Source organism: Myxocyprinus asiaticus, chromosome 2 (assembly GCF_019703515.2).
Source record: "Myxocyprinus asiaticus isolate MX2 ecotype Aquarium Trade chromosome 2, UBuf_Myxa_2, whole genome shotgun sequence".
NCBI lineage: Eukaryota > Metazoa > Chordata > Actinopteri > Cypriniformes > Catostomidae > Myxocyprinus > Myxocyprinus asiaticus.
In genome coordinates, this window is record NC_059345.1 from 58,565,922 (window position 1) to 58,587,932 (window position 22,011).

A 22,011-nucleotide genomic window follows, 5' to 3' on the forward strand; every position below is an offset into this window, starting at 1 on the left:
CCATCGAGTGTCCCACTATTGGGGCAAAGGGCTCCATCACGTTTGGTGGTTACTCCAAAGACAGGGACAATATGGTGTCTGAAGGTGAGGCCTGGACACAGTCAGTGGATAAGCTCACCAGTGTTTCTCTCCGAGGAGAGGGTGAATGCATCGCAGTTTCTGAAGCTGAGCTGTTTCAGTTACTCTCTTGGGTGGTCGAGAACCTCAAACTGGAATGACTTACTCACCATAAGCCCAAGTGTTCTCGGTTAGATGATTAGTTCTATCTGAGCCTCCTGTCGGCTGGTACCATTCTTGGCCAAGCTGCACGAACAGCTCAACAAGACATGGTGCTCACCATACTCTGTGCAAACGCTTGTCTCGGGAGCCGTGGCCTTCATGACACTGAACTGCACTGAACAGCATGGGTATATGGTCATTCCCCCAGTTGAAGTGGCGGTAGCGGCCCACCTGTACACCTCTTTGACCCCGTTGTGGAAAACCAGGCCTACTTACTACATCAGCGCTCTTATGCAAGGACTACAGAGCAGCGGGTCAGGTTGGCTTTGCTTTGCACACCACAATAGTGCTGCAAGGTTACCAGGCTTGTAGGGGAAAAGGATGCCAGTGCGCTGGACCCCGATACATTCACGGTGCTGCATCAGACCACTGGCTTTTCGAGCTACTATGATCACCGCCCAAGCTATCGGCAGACTGATGGGTAACGTGGTGTCTGCCGGGCACCATTTCTGGCTTAACTTGTAAGATATTTGTGAGAGGGACAAAGCCAGGTTGTTATACGCCCTGGTGTCTCAACAGAGCCTGTTTGGTGATGCCATAAGTGCCTTCATCGAATGGTTTCAGGGGGCTCAAAAGCATTTGCAGGTCTACAAACACCTCTTGCCGAGGTGAGGGGGATCTGCAGCACCTCCGACTCGCTCATGCTCCACCTCGGGGCAACCCCATGCAAGCTCTGACTTGCTCCCGCTACCCAGATGCTAAGGAAAATGGAAATGGAGTCTCAGGTGAGATCCCAGCGGCAATGGCCAAAATGTAAGATCACGGCCCGAGGCGCCCTCGTTCCAGTGGGAGGCCTCCCACCAAGAGCCCACGGATGTGTTTGCTCCAGCTGTCAAGAGGACTTCAGTCACTTTCACAGATCGATGATGTGTTTATGTTTACAATGTTGTAGGCTTCGTACAAAGAGTGTGCAATGAACCAATAAAAGCTGCAGGCCCTGACAGGCACAAACATATTCACAGTAAAGAGCTGTTTTCTAAGTCATGCCTCAGCACAAACACTATGTGACCACTCCCCAAGGGTGAGCAGCGCCCGGTCATCCATAGACACAGAGTGGCCCCTGTGTCATCTGGCTTGCTACACAGACACATAACGCAACCTTCCAGGCATCTTAGGAATTGTTTGCAGTAGCACTGTTTAATGTTATTCATTCCCTGTAGCATCAGCTATGCCCTTACGTCTCATTCCCTCCTTTCAGGGAACCAGGGTTACAGTTGAAACATTTTCGTTATGTGTATGTGTGGTTTCACAACTCAATAATGCATATTTCCACCTTGTTTAGAGAGAGACACATGCAGCCACTGTGTGTGTGCTTGTCTGTGTTTTATGTTATGTTTCAGTTTCTTTATACCATTAAAAGTTTACATTGACTGGTCAGCCAGTTCCCGCCTCCTCCTTTCTTTTAAGCAGAGACTTTACCCATTACATTGGTGCCGAAACCCGGGAAGGAGGAGGGATGTGCTGTCATGGAGTCCTTGCCGCTGCTGTCCACCAGGAAGCAGAGGAGCCGCTGCCACCCACCAGGGGACGGAGGAGTCACTGCCATCTGCCGAGAGCCGGAGGCACCGCTGCCATCCACCAGGAAGCGGAGGAGCCGTTACCGTCCGCTAGGGGTCGGAGGACTCGCTAATGTCCACCAGGGGAGGAGAATCTGTTGTCTGCCAGGGGGTGGAGGAGTGGCTGAGGACCAGGTGACGGCGTGTCCGAGGACCGGCGAGCGAGTTTTTTGCTCTCTCCTCTCTCTCGCTCTCTGTCTCTCCCCCTCGATCTTTCCCCCTCCCCTCTTCCTCCCCTCGTCTCACCCATGGCTCCAGAGAGGCTGGGAAGATCTGCCAGCAGAAGGACTGCCAGAAGGGCAACCCCTCCCTTCCTGGAGGGGAGGAGAGTACGTCAAGCCGGAGGTTTCCCCTGAATTGGGTGGTGGAGGAGTGTGATGAGGAGGAGGGCATGGCCAGGTCGTGAGGATGCACACCCGGCACTGAATTGTCCTAATCAGCCAGGAGGAGGATAAAGACAAGCCGGAGGCGCCAGTTCGAGAGAGTGACGCTCATGGCCGCTGCGTGTCTGTGTGTTTTATGTTATTTTTCAGTTTCTTTATACCATTAAAAAAGATACGTTGACTGCTTAGCCAGTTCCCGCCTCTTCTCCCTTAAGCAGAGACTTTATCCTTTACAGGAGAATTAAGCAATATGTTTTATACAGTAGGTTCCATAGGATAGTCTTGAGTGGCTTATTGCTTTTTAAAATTCTTTCTCGTACAGTATCTCACCTTAATATGCAGTGTCAATTACAATTAAGCTGTTTGTTGGATGATTTCACTGTGGCTCTGTGGTGCTATAGAAACATCCCTCTGTTTGTTTAGCTGTGTCCAAAAGCTTAGACAGCTGTCTTGATGCATCCCTTCCTAGTCAGTCAAAGACTTCACATGCAGTGATTTGCATATGAAGGCACCTCGAAAAGACGCTGGTTTCAGAAGGCCTTGCAATGCACTATAACGTCATGTCTAATGATCTACAACTATTTCAAGTGAGCTTTAGACATAACCAAGCAAATATTTAGAGCCTACAATGCTTATTTCTTGCTAGAAATGGAGTCATAAATTATAAACGGGACATTCATAAACTCCGCTTCATCAGATGCCATGTTTATTATCCCAATCAAACAGCTTAATGCACGGATTTTGGAATATCAAAGGCAGTGAATGTTGGATTTATGCTGCCTTTATGCTGCCTTTACAAACTGACCAGATGAAGGAATCTCAGTATGCAGGATGTGATGCAATTACTGGATTAGGACATGCCTTGATGCCTACCTACTTCCGTAGGCAGCTCTTGGACGCAGCCTTTAAGTGCTCTATTTAGCCAAACACAGCAACATTGACTCAACCAATGGTGTGAGTTTGGGGCAGGACTATCTATTTGTACAGAAGCCTCTGGAATCTGTTTCAAAACAGTGATTATTTTTGCAATTCCGGTTGCTATAGTGGCGTAGAAATTACACAAATCAGCTTTTAAATGGTGAAACAAGCAATATCATAAAGATGCCAATGTTCAATAAATAGCTATTTTTTATTTTAATGATCAGAATAAACTAATCTATAGTTTATTAACCTAACTATAGTAAATATATAAACTGATTAAATACTAAATGCTATACATTTATGTCAACAGCCAGCTGTCACATATGCTTAAGTGTTGCATTCAAAAGCATTGCAAGTAGCAGGAAACACCTTGAAAACACTGTAAGACAGCAGACAAGAAAAGAAAGTCCACTGCAATTTTCAGGAACACCAGTCAGACCATCACTAACCTGACATTTTTGGCTCCAAGCAACATCAATCAATGGAGCCATCTGTTTCACTTCCTAAAGACCGTCCATGGCACACTGAATGCTGATCTTTCCATTTAACATGCATTTTTACTGATCAGTTAGCTATCCGATCATTAAAAGACCAAGTATAAATACCCTCCAAGATGCATTTGAAACTGACAGCAATCCTGTCTGACAGAGGTGGTTTGTGACGCATACAATTGCAACTCAGCCAAGTGTAAATGAATCTGATTGTTCAGGCCACATACATAAAACACCTTAACTCCTACCAAATGGAAATATATGTCAGCATACGGAAGTTTGGGAGTCCCTCAATCCAGATGTGAGTGAGCAATAATGGATAAGACACATGGATGGAGCAACTGCAAAACTCTAACACTAACTGCCATATGCGTAAGCCTAACAGCTATTAAGCATTATTTTTTTGTGTATAGTGCGGGAATAGTAGATCTGAATTATATTTGTTTTGCAGAGACAAATTTATGTGGCCAATTGTAAATGGAATGTGCATATGCATTCGTCAGTCAAGATGCACGAAGGGTAAATAGGCTCTACAAGCTTACTGTCAACCCCAAGCCATCTCATGGGGAATAATGTGAACCCTGGTGACCTCAGAGGACTTTTGACCAGGCTGTGACTGTTATTTGTGATCCAAGGGGGCCGTAACACTAAGCCTTGGTCTGACTGGACAGACTGCAGAGATTGGCAGAAAGCATGGCAACACTGAAATGGACACCCACTGACAGACAGACAGGTTACCTTCCCAGCACAAGCCAGGCATTCCTGGGACACCGGTGCCTGGAGCCTTCCTTTCATATGAGTTGTTTGTAGACCCTCTAAAGACCCCTCTCCCCCATATAGAGTTGTCACATACCCCAGGGGGCTAAAGCAGAGCAGAAACAGATGAGACGAGCAAGCGGGGAGGCTGTTAATCATGCCATGACATGAACTGGCATTAAGGAAAATAGTTATAATATTCAGGTATATGTCTGTGGATATGAGCATCTCTTGTACATCACTGTATTCATATTTTACTAAATGTATTAAGTAGGTATAAATGTTAAAAGGATAATAAAGGATCACAGTGTAAATTCAGTTTATATGAACAATACTGGTTGGGATAGAAAAATAGAATAGTTAATTGTGAGTGGTAACAGATGCTTTGGGGTGCCAAGTATTTTCTGAGGACAATATGGAAGCTGTCCCATCCGTTATGAACTTTCAGCTTATTTACAACCTGAAAATTTGCCCTACAGCCAGCTTATTGCCTTTCATCAATGAAAATGCACATTGCTTTCATATCAACACAGCAATGCCCTATCACTTCATTCAAAGTGATGCTTTGGTGACATCTAGTTAAACAGCACAGTGATATGTGGTTTAGATGGATTTAGACCAGGGGTATACAAAAGGGGGTCTGCAAATTATTGTTTGATCTCAACTAATTTTTGTGAATAAATTGTGTTAAAAACATAAAATCAATTTAAATGCTAAAGTTATGAAGCCAAAGTTCAGCTTAATTTTTCATTGTTCCTTCCAAATTAAATGTAGGCAGAAATTGTACACCCTAAAATGAAAATAATGACTTAATTTAACCTCAATTTAAAACTGTATGACTTTGTTTCTTATGAAGAACACAAAAGGAGATGTTATAATTCAATGACGTACATCAATAAAGATTGTTTTAATAGCATAGCAATGTAAGCATCATAAAGTATGTAGATACATTTTGTTACTCTACAAATATTATTATAGGCCATGCTTAAAAAACAACACTCAATGTGTAACAGGGGGTCTCTGCTGTAAGGGTTCTGTCCTTAGTTGTTTTGTTTTCCCCCCTTTGTGGCAGAGCCCTGACATGTACGTGTTCTTTGTTTTGATTATCATGTCTGGATTCAGCCACTTTTATTGGTTTATTCAATCTGTGGCTGAGTCCAGGCACTTGTGTTTTGTCTCGTGCTGTGTGAATGCACTTGGGTTTGTGTTTTCTTATTCCCTTGTGCATTCGTGTCTGTCATCAGTGATAACCCCGCACTCTCGTTTGCGTTGTTATCTGTCTGATTATTAGTTTATTTTTTGTACGTTTGTCAGTGTGTGCGTTTCTAGTATTCAAGTCTTGTCTCCAGTCAGTTCCTAATCTTCAGTCAGTCTTGTCTTTGTTTATGTTTTAGTTTGTTTTTGCCCTGTTTTGTTGTTCCTCTCCCTCGTGAGAGTTTTGGTTTGTATTTTGTTCTTTCTAATAAAAGCCCTCATACTTGCCTTCCTGCATTTGGGTCCTGTCCTTCAATCCGTTATAGAACAATCTGGCCTACTATGGACCTACAGAGGCAATGGGAATTTTTTTATCCTGCTCCAGTCCAAAAGGAACCGGTCTCTCCAAGTACCACCCAGCTCAACCACACCATGACCGGCTCCAAGAGATTTTTGCTTTACCCTTTTGGGATCTGGTGGACCATGTCTGCTGCCTTGTGGAAATTTAAATTGAAAGGAGGCGGCCGTTCCCGCTGCCAGCCGCCAGGAGGAGGAGAAGGGCCCCTGTTCCCCTGCCGCTGGCAGCATCCCTGGCCACTGAGGCTGTTCCCCTGCCACTGCCAGCGTCTTCGGCCACGGAGACGGTTTCCCTGCTGCTGTTAGCACTCCCAGCCACAGAGGCATCTGCCCAGTCTGATCCTCCCTTGAAGCCTCTGCCGCTGGCAGCGTCCTTGGCCATGGAGGCTACTCCTCTGCCACTGCCAGTGCTCCCGGCCATGGAGGCTGTTCCCCTGCCGCTGCTAGCGCTCCCAGCCACAGATGCCGCCGCCCAGTCTGACCCTCCCTTGGAGCCTTCCTTCCTGGCCACCTGACCCTTTCCTAAGACCTCTTCCATGACCTGTCCTGCCTGCTCCACCCTGGAAAGTCTCTCCGGCCCTGTCCTGGTTTCTCCAGGACTGTATTGTGTCTGGATTCAGCCACTTCGGTTGGTTCGGTTTATCACTCTGAGTCCAGGCACTTATGTTTTATCTTGTGCTGTGTGAATGCACTTGGGTTTGTGTTTTCTCATTCCCTTGTGCATTAATGTCTGTCTTCAGTGATAACCCCACACTCTCGTTTGCCTTGTTATCTGTCTGATCATTAGTTTCTTTATTAGTTTCTTTGTTTCACCTGCCTTCCTCATTATCTCCTTGTTTTGTCCGCTATTTAAGCTCCTCTTGTGTTCTATCCTGTGCCAGATTGTTTTGTAAGTTTGTCAGTGTGTGAGTTTCTAGTTTTCAAGTCTTGTCTCCAGTCAGTTCCTGAACTTCGGTCGGTCTTGCCGGTTCGGTTTTGGTTTGTATTTTGTTCTTTCTAGTAAAAGCCCTTATACTTGCCTTCCTGTATTTGGGTCCTATCCTTCAATCCGTAACACTCTTCTCCGTCTCTCTATCCAACAAGGGATCCTTGGACTTAAAAAAAGGTTGAGGACCCCTGATTTAGACAATATGAAACACACACAAATACACCAGTATACAGTGTACCAGTAAAATGAAGTGAGAGCAAGTTGCTGCCCTTATCATTCATACAGGTGCATCTCAATAAATTAGAATGTTGTGGAAAAGTTCATTTATTTCAGTAATTCAACTCAAATTGTGAAACTCGTGTATTAAATAAATTCAGTGCACACAGACTGAAGTAGTTTAAGTCTTTGGTTCTTTTAATTGTGATGATTTTGGCTCACATTTAACAAAAACCCACCAATTCACTATCTCAACAAATTAGAATACATCATAAGACCAATAAAAAACATTTTTAGTGAATTGTTGGCCTTCTGGAAAGTATGTTCATTTACTGTATATGTACTCAATACTTGGTAGGGGCTCCTTTTGCTTTAATTACTGCCTCAATTCGGCGTGGCATGGAGGTGATCAGTTTGTGGCACTGCTGAGGCGGTATGGAAGCCCAGGTTTCTTTGACAGTGGCCTTCAGCTCATCTGCATTTTTTGGTCTCTTGTTTCTCATTTTCCTCTTGACAATACCCTATAGATTCTCTATGGGGTTCAGGTCTGGTGAGTTTGCTTGCCAGTCAAGCACACCAACACCATGGTCATTTAACCAACTTTTGGTGCTTTTGGCAGTGTGGGCAGGTGCCAAATCCTGCTGGAAAATGAAATCAGCATCTTTAAAAAGCTGGTCAGCAGAAGGAAGCATGAAGTGCTCCAAAATCTCTTGGTAAACGGGTGCAGTGACTTTGGTTTTCAAAAAACACAATGGACCAACACCAGCAGATGACATTGCAACCCAAATCATCACAGACTGTGGAAACTTAACACTGGACTTCAAGCAACTTGGGCTATGAGCTTCTCCACCCTTCCTCCAGACTCTAGGACCTTGGTTTCCAAATGAAATACAAAACTTGCTCTCATCTGAAAAGAGGACTTTGGACCACTGGGCAACAGTCCAGTTCTTCTTCTCCTTAGCCCAGGTAAGACGCCTCTGATGTTGTCTGTGGTTCAGGAGTGGCTTAACAAGAGGAATATAACAACTGTAGCCAAATTCCTTGACACGTCTGTGTGTGGTGGCTCTTGATGCCTTGACCCCAGCCTCAGTCCATTCCTTGTGAATTTCACCCAAATTCTTGAATCGATTTTGCTTGACAATCCTCATAAAGCTGCGGTTCTCTCGGTTGGTTGTGCATCTTTTTCTTCCACACTTTTTCCTTCCACTCAACTTTCTGTTAACTTGCTTGGATACAGCACTCTGTGAACAGCCAGCTTCTTTGGCAATGAATGTTTGTGGCTTACCCTCCTTGTGAAGGGTGTCAATGATTGTCTTCTGGACAACTGTCAGATCAGCAGTCTTCCCCATGATTGTGTAGCCTAGTGAACCAAACTGAGAGACCATTTTGAAGGCTCAGGAAACCTTTGCAGGTGTTTTGAGTTGATTAGCTGATTGGCATGTCACCATATTCTAATTTGTTGAGATAGTGAATTGGTGGGTTTTTGTTAAATGTGAGCCAAAATCATCACAATTAAAAGAACCAAAGACTTAAACTACTTCAGTCTGTGTGCACTGAATTTATTTAATACACGAGTTTCACAATTTGAGTTGAATTACTGAAATAAATGAACTTTTACACGACATTCTAATTTATTGAAATGCACCTGTATAAAATTCCCTTAAGTGAATCTTCCAATGATTACACTTTACTGACTTCCGGAAAATTCTATATTAGGTCTGAAAAGTAAACAGCAGGGTAAATCTGTCTTAGCAGGGCACATCCTAATTCCCTTCAACTACCTTCAAAGTCTTGTTGAAGGCCCCTCTGACAAAGTCTGTCAATGGCAAACACCATTTATAATGTGCATGCTTGGTTATGCATCGTTGCTCACCATGAATGCGAGGCATTCACAGATATGGGCATATCTGCTTTTTACCACATTACTGTGAATGCGACTCTTGTCATATACCAAGGACACTGGTGTTCATAATTCATAAAAAGAAAAAAAAAGAAAAAGAAACTTTCCTTAATTTGCATTTATTGCCCAAATAGACATGCTTGATTCCATTTGTTTGGTCTGTTAATAGAGATTAAGCAGAATTAAGGCCTGCATGTCAGCCAGTAATTCAGGTGCTTCATACCTGGCATACCTGTGCCACTGTGCTTCTGTCAATGTGCATCATGCAGGCCCAGTTTCCATTCCAAGAGGGGCAGATGACATTTCTGCCAAACATGTTACACTAATCTTTACATTCTCTACAAGCCTTGTTGTCAAAGTTGTAAATAAGTAAAAAAATAAAATAAAAAAATTTGAACACTGGTTCCCATTTTTCATGCTGAGTGGTCTGAAATGTAGAAAGAATGATGACATTGATTGACTTGCATGATGATGAAAAGATTGGCTAATCTTTTACAGCAGGTGATGGAACCCATGAGACGATGTTGTGCTAACAAACATAATTTGCAAAACCTTGGCAATCTTTGCCCTCTTAGTTACCCTAGTAGGAATGTGCCATGTCTTGAAGCCACTGCCTTCAACAACTGCAAAGATGATTTAAAGAAACTTGTTGATTCTAAGAGTCTCAGTAAAGAATGCCTACCTCTCCCAGTAATCCCTTGAGAAGTGAGGAGAGATGTGGGAGTGCTTGTAGGTTAACAATTTTACCGTACACGTGGCAATTATGTAACTCATATTTTATGTTTTCATTTTTTTTCTAATACATGATTCGATGACAAATAAGGTTATCTGAGATGATAAAAATTAGAAATCAAGTTTAAAACACATGTATCAAGTTTGTACAAATGCTAAATTTGTGTCCATATTGGTTTCATACATTTTTAAAACACATTTATAGCATTTATGTATTTTATTTTATTATTGTTTTTGCCAAAAAAAAAAACAAAAAAAAAATGTTTAATGACTTGATTTTTGTTTTAAATGTCAAGTGGTGTAACTATCAGGTACAATGTATTTAATAATTCTTTCATGTGAAGTGCACAACTTAACAAAAGTTTTCAAACATATTCCAAGGTAATAGAGAGAGAGAGAGAGAGAGAGAGAGAGAGAGAGAGAGAGAGAGAGAGAGAGAGAGAGAGAGAGAGGGGGGTTTTCTTAGGGTTAGGCCAACATGACCTGAACAAGATGTGCCTTTTCATAAAAATATAAATATATCAGCTATTTTTTTACAACTTCACACACACATGGTCATGAGGATTAAAGGGGTCATCTCTGCTTTATTTATTTATGTATTTCTTTTTTTTTTTTTTTTTTGTAATATGACAACAGAATGGCTACCTGCATGTTGGTTACACAACCTGACTTTGATTTGGTGGACAAAATCAAAGTCCGGTGGTCAAGTTTTTCAAATATTAATAATATTTTAAAACTAGATTGTTTTAAAATTGCTGCTTATTTGTTAAAGAAATAATAATAATTATAAGATTATTCCAAATTACTTATGCCAACAAACTTCTTATGCCTTTTTGTTTACTGTCTCGGATGGTTACACCACTTAGTAATTTTTGAAGCTACTGCAACCCCCAGAAAAAAATAAAAATAAAAAATAAAAATAATATATATATATATATATATATCAAAATGTCATTGAACTTATAAATGGAAAACATGTTCATCATGGTAGAGGTATATTCAAGTAGGCTAATTGTTTTGTGTGAACTGCATTGTATTTTTGATATTACGTTATTCAAAAATACAATGCAATTCACACACACACACACACACACACACACACACACACACACACACACACACACATATATATATATATATATATATATATATATATATATATATATATATATATATATATATATAATGAGCGAAGTCATTGAACCATATATATAATAACTTTAAGAATGGAAAGTCATTAAGCATATTACGATTCTGATAGGACGCACGGTGATATATCACAAAGGTGCTGCGCATGAAGCTCCGGAGGCTGTTTCTTTAAGAGTCTTTAAGGTGGGAGACCCTCACTGACGCGCCTGGTATGCAAACATAAATTTAGCAACAACGTATTCCTCGGGCTCAAACAGTTCGAGGCAAATATGATGTGTCATGTCTTCATCAGAAACGTTTTCGCCAAAGCCAGTATAGACAAGAGGTAGGAGGCTAGACGCATCCAGTGGCCATTTGGCTCCCGTGCACTCCAAACCGCGAGGAATTGAATTGAGTCTGGCGAAACTGTCAGACGGAAGAAACATGAACACAGTGCTGTTTATTCTCATGTGCGGCTTGTTTTGGTTTAAGGTAGGACAACATGACATACGACTGTCCTTAAACATTTGCTTGAGCGTATTTTCGCATGACACTGAGGAAAACATAAGGGTTTTAACTTTTTGTTGTGTGTTTGTAAGTTGAGGTGACTTAAGGATGGCATCATGTGACGGTGTGTATACATCGGAATATCCCAACTGATATATACGCACCTGTCATATGTAATATGTAAAACATATACAGGCAAAATATTTGACTTTTAACGTTTTGAAAGGCTTTGAATGTGAAATTATGAGAATGGTCTAAATATGTATTTCAAAAGGTCAGTTTTGTCATCATCACTTGACATGGTGACATCTCGCCTTGATGTTGGACTGGTTTGAAATGTACTTCTGTACTTCTTTGAAAAAGTACTTCTGGGGTTTCAGCAAAAAAAAAAAAAAAAAAAAAAAAGTGTTGTGGTTTTATGTAGTCACATGAATGTTTGATCTGTCAGAGTTTCTTTTACTGAATATATTTTAAAGGGTTTTATAGACTGGGAGAGGGCAATGGAGTTTAATCAAGGTCTGTTCACCAGTTTTGCAGAACTTGTGTCATTCACTTTGTTCGTCCACTTTCACGTACTTTTAACCAGCAATACAGTAACCTGAGCACACGTTATATTTTTTTGTTATGAAGTACTCCATTTACAGTTACATGCTGCAGAGTTTTTATTTTTATTTTTATTTATTTTTTTATTGATAATTTGACAAATTTACCCAAGGAAACATGAACATTTAAGTGCTGACATGGTTTTGCTCTGGATTAAGTCATAGAACTTTTGATGATGAACACTGGCCACTAATAAGCACTTGCTAAATACCGCGGTTGGGGAAGATTTAGATTGCGGTCTGTTGGAAGGCCAACGAGTGTCTGCCAGTCATTAAAAGATGATATGTTTTCTCAGACAACTGGAGGACACCAGGTCTGCTGCTTCCTATCTGGGACTGTTGTCGTGGTGACTCCACACCTGCCCCTGTATGAGAGGAAAATAACCTTTGAGAGAGTTTAAATCAGTGTTGGTACTTTTACTGGGCTGTGGTTAACTGATCCTGCACCAGTTGCAAAAGGCTATGATGGTTTAGAACAGAAGTTTTGGATGGACCATACTCGCAGCTGCATGTTTTTTGGCTCATGCTCTGGAAGTCTGCTGTCGTACCTCCTGTGCGAATGAGGTGGCACTAATGATAAATGATGCTGGCTGTCCAAATAGTCCAAATATTGATGCTTCAAGCTATACAAATGCTCAGTGATGCTGAAATTGTGACCAAAATAGTAAAAACTCAACTGTCAATTTGTATGACCAAAACAGAAGAACTAATGGGAGATGTTTTATTAGATTCATTTTAACATCCCTCTAATATACAGTTTTATAATATTTATCCTTGCCTTCTTTCCTGATTTCCTTCCTTCGTCTCTTTTCTTCCTCATTTTCTTCCTTTGTCCCTGCCTTCCTCACTTCCTTCATTCCTTCCTTCCTCCTCCATTTCCTTTCTTCCTCTTTCACTTCCTCATTTCCTTTCTTCATTCCTTCTTTCCTCATTTCCTTCCTTGGTCTCTTTTCTTCCTTGTTTTCTTCCATCCTTCCTCCCTTCCTCATTTTCTTCCTTCCTTCCTCCCTCCCTCCCTCATTTTCTACCTTCATTCATCCCTTTCTTCCTTTCTTTCTTTTCATCCTTCTATCCTCACAAAGATTCAGTGGAGAGGAGCTGCGTTGCTTAGCTATCAGCATATTGAGTGCTGTGTGTTTATGTGTTTGTGGGATGGGGGGCACACACCGTAGCGTCTGTTTTTGTGTGAGGATGTCACACTAACTGTAGGTCCCTGTGGAACGAATAGACTCATCTTTGTTGTTGACATAATAATGTTCTCTTAGTGATTCCCTGCTGGCCTTGTTGACCTCATGATTGTAAGTTCTTGCTCTCCCCACATCAGACCAAAGCCCTCACTTAAAAGCTGGATCTGAGAGTGGGTAATAGGGGCACAACAGCCTGCGTATTCAAAGGTATTATGGCATCCCTCTCTTTATTATGGCATCCAAGCTCAACAAGCTCACAGTGAATATACTTTTGACACATAATTAGCTCATAGAAGGCACTTGGAAATAAAAAAATAAAAAAAAAACAAGATCAATGTTTGTTGGTTTTTCTTTTTGTAATTCTTCCATAAGCATGCTGAAATACTGTAGTATGACTTGTCCAAGAATTTACCTTTTCTAAAAAATGATTGACAGGAAATACCTTTTACATGGCATTATCTGTTGTAAATACTCCTTGTTGCAAAATCACAGCCCTGAAGAAACTTTCCAACAGCTGATATGACTACGGAAATTAATTGAACAAACCTACACATCAATGAAAGATTTGTTCTGCTCTTAAATGCTCTGAAACAAATGCATTTCCAAATATTTGCATTCCTTTCCAATTTTTTTTTAAGGTTTTTATAAGGCTACCACAGTTCTGTCAACAACCTAGTTTTTCCCAGATAGATTGGTATTACTGGATGTTCTTGGTTTATAAAATTAAGGTCTCAGTTTTCCACTCTGTCTGGTATAGATTGGGCCCTCACCTTTAAATGTTATTGGATAGTTCATACATAACATGTTGATAAGATATATATGTATCATTTTTTTTTTTATCTGTATCAAGCTTTTAGGTAAAATTTACTTGAACGTGTTGTGACAGGTCACCATTTCTTTTAAGTTTAACCCACATTTTTGTATTCTGCAGTTAATTTTATTTTTTAAAAGTACAAAAATTCCATGTAGTCTCTTAATTATTGAGGTCATAAAAGTTCATGCATAATAATTCTAAAAAAGTTTAGCAAAATGCTGTTTAAATAGTTTAAAATGGTGTACACCATGTCACACCGCAGGACATAAACGCATTTCAAGATGGCCTCACTGTCAATTATAAAAGATTATGTTTCGTTGTAGTCATTTTAAATTTTAGAGTCCAACTTCTAAATAGAGTTTTAGTCGTGCTGTGTTATTAACTCTTAAAGTCATCTACCTGATAACAATTTGAATGATCTGATTCTGCACTTTGTCTCCCCATTTATGGCAAATGGAAGGACTCTGAGGAAGTGTCTTTAAATATAAACATCATTCATATTTCAGTTCCTATATTCTAGATGCCCAAGACTACCTGCTTAAACCCAGGTATGTGATCCATGTACAACAGATTTTGGAAGGTTATACACAATTGACACCATTGCTTTCACAAGCTTTTAGAGATGCTGAAGACAGTTTGTCAAACACAGTCTTTTTTTTAGTATTGCTGTCTGGCCTTAAAAGAGAAAAGTGTTGTTCAGCATATTAAGCAATAACAAAGACGTTGTGACACAGTCTTTTTATTTCCTTCAAAGTAAATTAATGTAAAAGCTTTCAGAAAAGCATGATGCTCAGCACATTTTTCGATGTTTAAAGGCCACCACCTGTCATATCCAAGTAATGCCCAGCAGAGGGCGTTAAACAATAGATGGCTTACAAAAAAGACAACGATAAAGGAAACAAGATAAAGCCTGCAATGATGAAAATTATGAAGTTTTTGTTTGGAGTGAATTACTAGCTTTACTTACTGAATACTGCACAGTATGCACTGTATTTTATTAATGTTATCCCGCAATAAACGTTTCAAACAGTAGTATGCCACATTGTTGTCACATGACCTCTATATTTTGCATGAAGAATTTTGTAGAATTATGTAGTAGGTCATCTGGTTATTCTATGTTTACATAAAATTTACACACTGTGCAGCATATGTCTTATATAGCTCATCCTTTGTAAGAGCAGTATGTTAGTATGATATTCTGAACACAACCATAGATTCAGATGGTTAATAGAGAGACTCCAAAGTCAGAAGAAAAGACATGGCGATATTCTCCACCTTCTGTTCTTTATCAGCTTCTGATCGTCAGCAAATTTCCGTTGTCTTTCCATCCTTTTCGAGCAGCACCACATTTATCATTATTATTTGTTGCTGCCGTGCGTAGTTACACATGAAAGTCCTGGCAGCTGGCATCTCATGCATGGATGTAATGTCTTGGACTTATCTTCAGAGAGCAATTGTACTTTCCGTATTATTATTGTGCTTTGTTGTTTCTTCTTCCCCTCCATCCTTATTGTGTGTTTCTGGATGGAAGTTCAAAACTGCAAAAGTTGTGACCTGAAATATTGAGGAAACATTTGAAAGAAAGCACGTCATGTGGTCCACAGATTGAGCTACAGTGAATCCCATTATTTTTCAGTTCCTGAGCTAAACTTCAGTCCTTTTGAAAAATAAAATAAGTGCGTGTGTGTGTGTGTGTGTGTGTGTGTGTGTGTGTGTGTGTGTGTGCAGTTGTGCACCTGTGTGTGCTTACCCTTGGGGCCTAATGCCAGGATCTGTAGCTTCTAATTAGGGTGATGCACAAGCTTTTAGGAAATGTTATCAGTGCAGTTTGATGTGCAATGAGAAGACCAATTAACTCCACATACTAGTAGACAAAGGGAAAAATCAAAGACCTGGCACACTGCATTGATCAGGTCAGATTAAAATAGTGCAGGTGGATGAAAATGATGAAAAGAAAGATTCAGACGGGCAGTAAAAATAAAAACAAAGTGTGAATTTGACTCATATTATTGTTATTTTCTGAAAAAAAAAAAAAAGAAACAAATTTTTTTTAGAATGCATCTCAGTCTGGAAAGTCAGATTGGATTTATTCAGTTTTTTCTTGATTTGGGACAAGATGTGTATGTAAATTCACAAATGCACAATATTGTCAGGAGCAAATATACCAATTTCTGCACTATTTTTCCTCATAGAGCTAACTACGTGACATTCACAGCAAATAGTTAACGAGTGATCAAGCCTCTGGACACAGTATATGCATATATGCATAAAATTCCTCTGTCATGTATGTTCTCTAGTGGTGAGGAATTTGATTTATTTCAGTGACTCGATTTGTTTGATTCCGTTCACCAAAAAGATTTGTACAAATTCGCTCATTGATTCGTTCATTGATCATTTCTGCAAGTTACGCCTGTAGATGGCACCAAATGACCATCTTATAAGTAATTGCATCGAACCAAAAGCAGTCATTCACAACCAGAAGGACAACTCTAATTATCTTTGATTTAAATGTGCGTGTCTACAATTCCACTAAGAGTCTTCAGCACTGCAGAGTGTTTAAGCATTATAAGCATTTCCCCAAAAATGACAACAAAGCATATCTATCATACTGTGAACTGCTGAGCACAACTTTATATAAAGCTATACAAAATAGTATAAAAAGAGTTTCAATAACATTAATATGTCATTGTAACATTGAAACATTGTGTGGTCATCACTTACTTTTATTCATAATTCATCAGGCCCCTTTTCTTGTTGAACAAGTTTGATGAACTGAACGAACGACATGCAGCTCCTCCTCTCGTTCAATCGAACAGCAGATCTTCATTCATGATGACTAATTCATTCATCTTGTTTGTGAACGAGTGCACCAGTACATTTAGCTCATTCATGAAAGAGTCGTCTCATCTCGTTCCAACTCAAACGACCAACTTGAAGGGGTGTATTCGTTCAGCGGGTGAAACCAATGAACCCTTTTCACACTTCTGCGTTCCTGAAGCGGAAGTCGTCATAGTTGGGTAAACAGAACTATGGCTGCTGCCGAAGTGTATGTGTTTTCACAGTCCTTAAAAGTTTTTCCAGCATTTACGTTTGGAGACGTTGACCGCATTGTCCATCAATGGTTAAATCAGCAGGCATATATTTCATTATTAAAGGAACAATCTACAAATCTGTCGCTATAAATTGCAAAAATGCAAAAACAAAACAGGGCACAGTTAACAAATCTGTGAGCAGCACTTGGTGAAACCAATAACTGATGGGGGCACAGGATATGAAGGAGTGGAGAGAGACCCATGTCGCGCTCCATCCGACTTCTAACCCTGTAAAACACACACTCTCATGTCGGTTGTGATATGTAATCATTCCAATGAAAGCGTGACAGTACAGCTCAGATTTCAAAACGAAATTGCACCTGTGAGCCACTGCTGTAAGTCCTCATCTTGAAAATACTGTACACAGACAAAATTGCTTCCTCTTTTAATAACAAAGTTCAGCATCTTTTGGAAATTCATGGAAACACAAATCCAGACATTTTCTTTTAGAATTTGTGCAAATAGGAACACTGTAGTGGCACTGGTTATTGCTGTTCTTCCTGATCGCTGCCATAGTTTACCCAACTATGATGACTTCTGCTTCACGAACGCAGAAGTATGAAAAGGGTCCATCATATGCTCTTTCACAGTCCACACTCGAATGCTAGAGGCTCGCACTATAGTCAGTCTTTACAGATATGAAAAGCAGTAGAGCACATTGGCTTCGAAAGGGAGCGACATCAGTGAACGATAAATATAGGTCAGTGTATGGAGGTGAACAAGACTGAATCATTCACGAACGACACATCACTAATGTTCTCTCATGTACATGTCGTGATAGAGATGAGCAGAGGCCAAATTTCAGGTTCTCTCTCTCTCTTTCCATACTAATTGCTATTCTCAGTTGTTGTATAAGAAAGTCTGTTGACAAAGTGCTGGTGCTTGCATCATTACTTTAACAACTCATATAGAGACTCGCTGCATTCGAATATGCTTCCCTACTTCCCTACTACAGTATATACAGTAGTATGCCAAAAACAGTATGCTAGAAATATCCGCATGACCTATTTCTGGTGAGAATCTGAAATTTGCGTCCACTGGACACTATACTATCCCATAATGCCTCGGTAGCTGAGGGGACGTCACATTCAAATTGACAATCTTTTTGTACAACCATTGGAACTTTTCTGAAATCTGTTTGGAAAGAGTAATTATTTTTGAAGTTCCACTTGGTGATGCTAGTGGTGCAGAAATTACACAATTCAGCTTTAACATCAGTCAGAGGTATACAGCTATGCTGAAAAAATGAATGAAGGTTGACCGTAAGGTTTACAATAAAGGAGGGATGAATTCTGACATGTGGATGAATGAAGGAAAGTGCAGGCTGGTGAAAGGGGGGTTGGTGGTGGTAAAAGGGCAGTTATACTCCGACAGGGTCACCACGCCTCACTGAAGTGAATGCTTGCGCGGCTAATAATGCTTCCTGTGGTTTGCACATCTGCTGCTTCCCTCCGCATGTGCTTTGTGTAAACACTGCTGCATAACTGTGCCAGAGAGAGCGAGAGAGAAAGAGAGTGTGAGCTCTCCGTGGCTCATGTATGCTTACACATGTTTTCACACCCTTGAGCTTCATACTTTATGTATGCATGCATATTTATCCGCTTATTACTGAGGTTTATAAAAAAAAAAAAAAAAAAAAAAAAAAAATAGTTCACATTTAAGAGTGAATGATAAGCATTATTTGCTGAAGATCTGTTAAAAAAAAAACATCCACTCCATGTGAGCTAGGATTTTAAAAGGCTATTGACTTTTTAGATTTTTTTTTGGTTCACATTTTAGTCTATCCAAGTAACCAACAGTAAAAACAGTGATGCCAATTACACTGCAAAACATAATTTTGTATCAGTATTTTTGTCTTCTTTTCTAGTAAAAATATCTAAGCAACTTTAAAGCAAGATACATTTTTTGAGAAGCAAAATTGTCTAAGATATTTTTTATATATATATATTTTTAAGAACTGTTTTAAGAGAATACAAGAGTTTATTTTTCTTAACCAATTGACAGTTGTTTTTGTTGTTGTTTTTTGCTTGTTATAAGCAAATTAAGCATAACCCTCATTAAATTGTATTAGATTTAAGCTTAAAGGAGTGTTCCAGGTTCAATACAAGTTAAGCTCAATCGGCAGCATTTGTGGAATAATGTTGATTACCACAAAAATAACTTGACCCTCTTTTTAAAAAATAAATAAATAAAAAATTTAAAAAAGCGGTTTCAGAATGGCACTTTTATTGAAGTAAATTGGACCAGTCCATAAACATAAAAATGCGCACTGTTTCAAAATTATAGCCACAACACGTGACCATTATATGTTTTAACATGGTTTAAGTGAGATACTAAAGATACTAAACTTATCTGTGTAAAGTCTTTTCTGTCCTGATGACACAACTCTGGTAAACCCAGTAATCTGGTTAATGCTATCATATTAAAATCATGTTAACACTTACAATGTTTACATCTTGTGGCTATACTTTTAAAACAGTGTGTTCTTATTTTTTATGGGCTGGCCCCATTCACTTCCATAGTAAGTGCCTCACTAAAACCGTGATTTTTCATTTTTTTTTTTTTTTTTTTTTTTTGGTAATAAACAGTATGCCACAAATGTGGTTAATTGAGCTTAAATTATTTTGAGCCTGGAACCTTCCTTTAAAACAAACAAACAAAACAAAAAGTGCTAATGAGGTTAGAAAATAAACTTAATTCAAAATATATTCTCTGAGTCTTGTGAAAAAGTCTTATCAATTTTGCTTCTCAAGTAAGTTCTTGTTTAAGTTATCTTGATTTAAAGATGTTGCAAATTATTTTTTATTTATTTATTTATTTTTTTACTGAAAAACAAGACAAAAATATTGATGGCGTAATCCAGTTAAAAAGTATTTATATATGTAATTTGTGAGGCCAACAATAATCCAAAAGCATGCTTATAACTAATATAACAGAGTCTAACTTACTGTTGGTGACCCACTTTACAAGGAGACCAATATCATGGCATTTTAGAGAGCATGAAACAGAATCAATGAAGATAAATTCTCTGCTATGCTTTTATTGCACAGTTATCCCACCACATTTTGCAGTAGTCATCACTGTTCTCCATCATGCCTGACATTTGACCCACAATTTGAAATATCCCAGAGATCTTCTGCCCTACTAATACCACAGCAGCTGTGTTAACTCTGTAAAACACTTCACTTCTGTGTTTAAGACTGCCTAATATAAAATCTGTTTGCAGATTGTTTTAGAGAGTCAGTGTGCGCTTACGTATAGGAATTCATTTGAGTATGACTATTGTGGATCACAAATGCCCCATTGTGGAATCTTGATGTGTTTTGAACTTTGCCTGGATTTAAGCAGCTTGCTTTTGTTGAATTTTCACATGGGCACATTAGCTGCATGTATTTTGGCGAGCCACCACTTTACACTGTGACACTCAGCACAAGTGTATGACTTGTTACGTCTCATGACTGTCGTGTGGTTGTCCTTCCAAGCACCACAGTTTCCAGACAGTTCATTAGGATTAGAAGATGTGCCCCCCAATTATACATGTCTAACACCGACCCCCAGTCTCCAGCCATTGCCCTGAACCTTGGTTAAATGGCGATATGTAGTAATATGTGATGAGTAAATTGCAAAATGCTTTGATTAAAGACAGATAAACATGAACTGAATCCCAATAACCATATTTCCCCACTACATAGTGTGCCAAAAACAGTATGTCAATGGAGTAGTATGTCAGAATCCTCCGTATTAATGAAACAGTTAGCGAGAAATACCTGGATGACCTACTATTTCCGGCAAGATCCTGAAGTGCGGCTCGACTGGACACTTTACTATCCCATAATCCAATGGGAGCTGTGGAGATGTCACATTCAAAACGCTGGATTTAAAAGAACAGCGGTGAACCATGATTCAGATGGCTCTTTTCAACTGTAAGTAATATACATCAAGAAAGTTGCTCCTTGTGCTTGAATGGTGCTTGTTTAACAAGTGTAGATTATTTTTGCGGTTGTTATTAGGTCATATATTCAGGTTATGGGTCAATACCCACGTCCCTGGATGAAGTATGTCCAGAATCTATTCAAACTACTCGCATGCATACCTAAAGAACATACTGTTTAACTGGCCGAGAAGTGCGTCCTTCATCAAATACAGTACATACTCTGACAGGACGCGATTTCGGATGTCTGTGTGCCCTTCAAAAGAAGAATGGGTGATGTGCTGTTCTGTGCACACGCAGGACTCATGGGCTCATGTTTTAAGTACTTTTAGAGCAGTTTACATGCATTGTGAAAGAAAAAATATTATACAAATCTACAAATGCAGCACAGTATAACAGAAAAAGAGGAGATGACAGCATTTCACCAGATGCGGAACATTTGTAAACTGTCAAATACTGCACTTTCAGTGTCAAAATAAATGCTCCAGGGGAAGGTGAAGTAAATAGTAGAGAAATATATGACTTTTATATCAAACAAATGTAATCCTCAAAATAATAATGATAATTCAGTATTATATTAGAATGATAAACTTAACAGGGTCCCACAGTAATAATTTAGTATTATACAATGGTTAGTTCCAGTCCTCAAATCTGATTGGACGAGAGGCATTCCAAGAGTGCTGATAGCTCATACCATCAGCACTGGAGCACTTTTCTGTTTGTATTACTCCGCTTGTGTTCATGGCATTCCAAACTAATGTGTAATAATGTAACTGCAGATGTGTAAGAGCAGCTAGATGTGTGAATTTTCTTTTATCCCTTTAACATTAAAGATTTGAGCCAGCAGGTGTTGACAAAAGACCATCTTGTGTGTGTGTGTTACGAGCAAGTTGAGCTGACGTTGACAAACTTTGTCAATCAGTGCGCAAATTTCTTTAAAGTCATCCGGAATTGTCTCACTCACAGATTACTACAATACTATAGCTGAGAAATAGAGTTGAACTTACTGCTTCAGCATTACTGCCAATCACAGCTGA

General features: G+C 39.6%; 1 protein-coding gene across 3 annotated transcripts in view; it reads left to right on the forward strand.

The window, feature by feature from the left end:
• The first annotated feature begins 11,236 nt into the window (after nucleotides 1-11,236).
• LOC127450427 (ADAMTS-like protein 1) overlaps nucleotides 11,237-22,011 on the forward strand; it is a 292,344-nt gene continuing 281,569 nt past the window's right edge. For all 3 annotated transcript variants that reach the window (XR_007898997.1, XM_051714544.1, XM_051714547.1), the window contains exon 1: nucleotides 11,237-11,333. Coding sequence is in view for 2 of the 3 variants with exons in the window: in XM_051714544.1 (XP_051570504.1) it covers nucleotides 11,286-11,333 (48 nt within the window). In the remaining variant the exon portion in view is untranslated. The remainder of the gene's footprint in view (nucleotides 11,334-22,011) is intronic.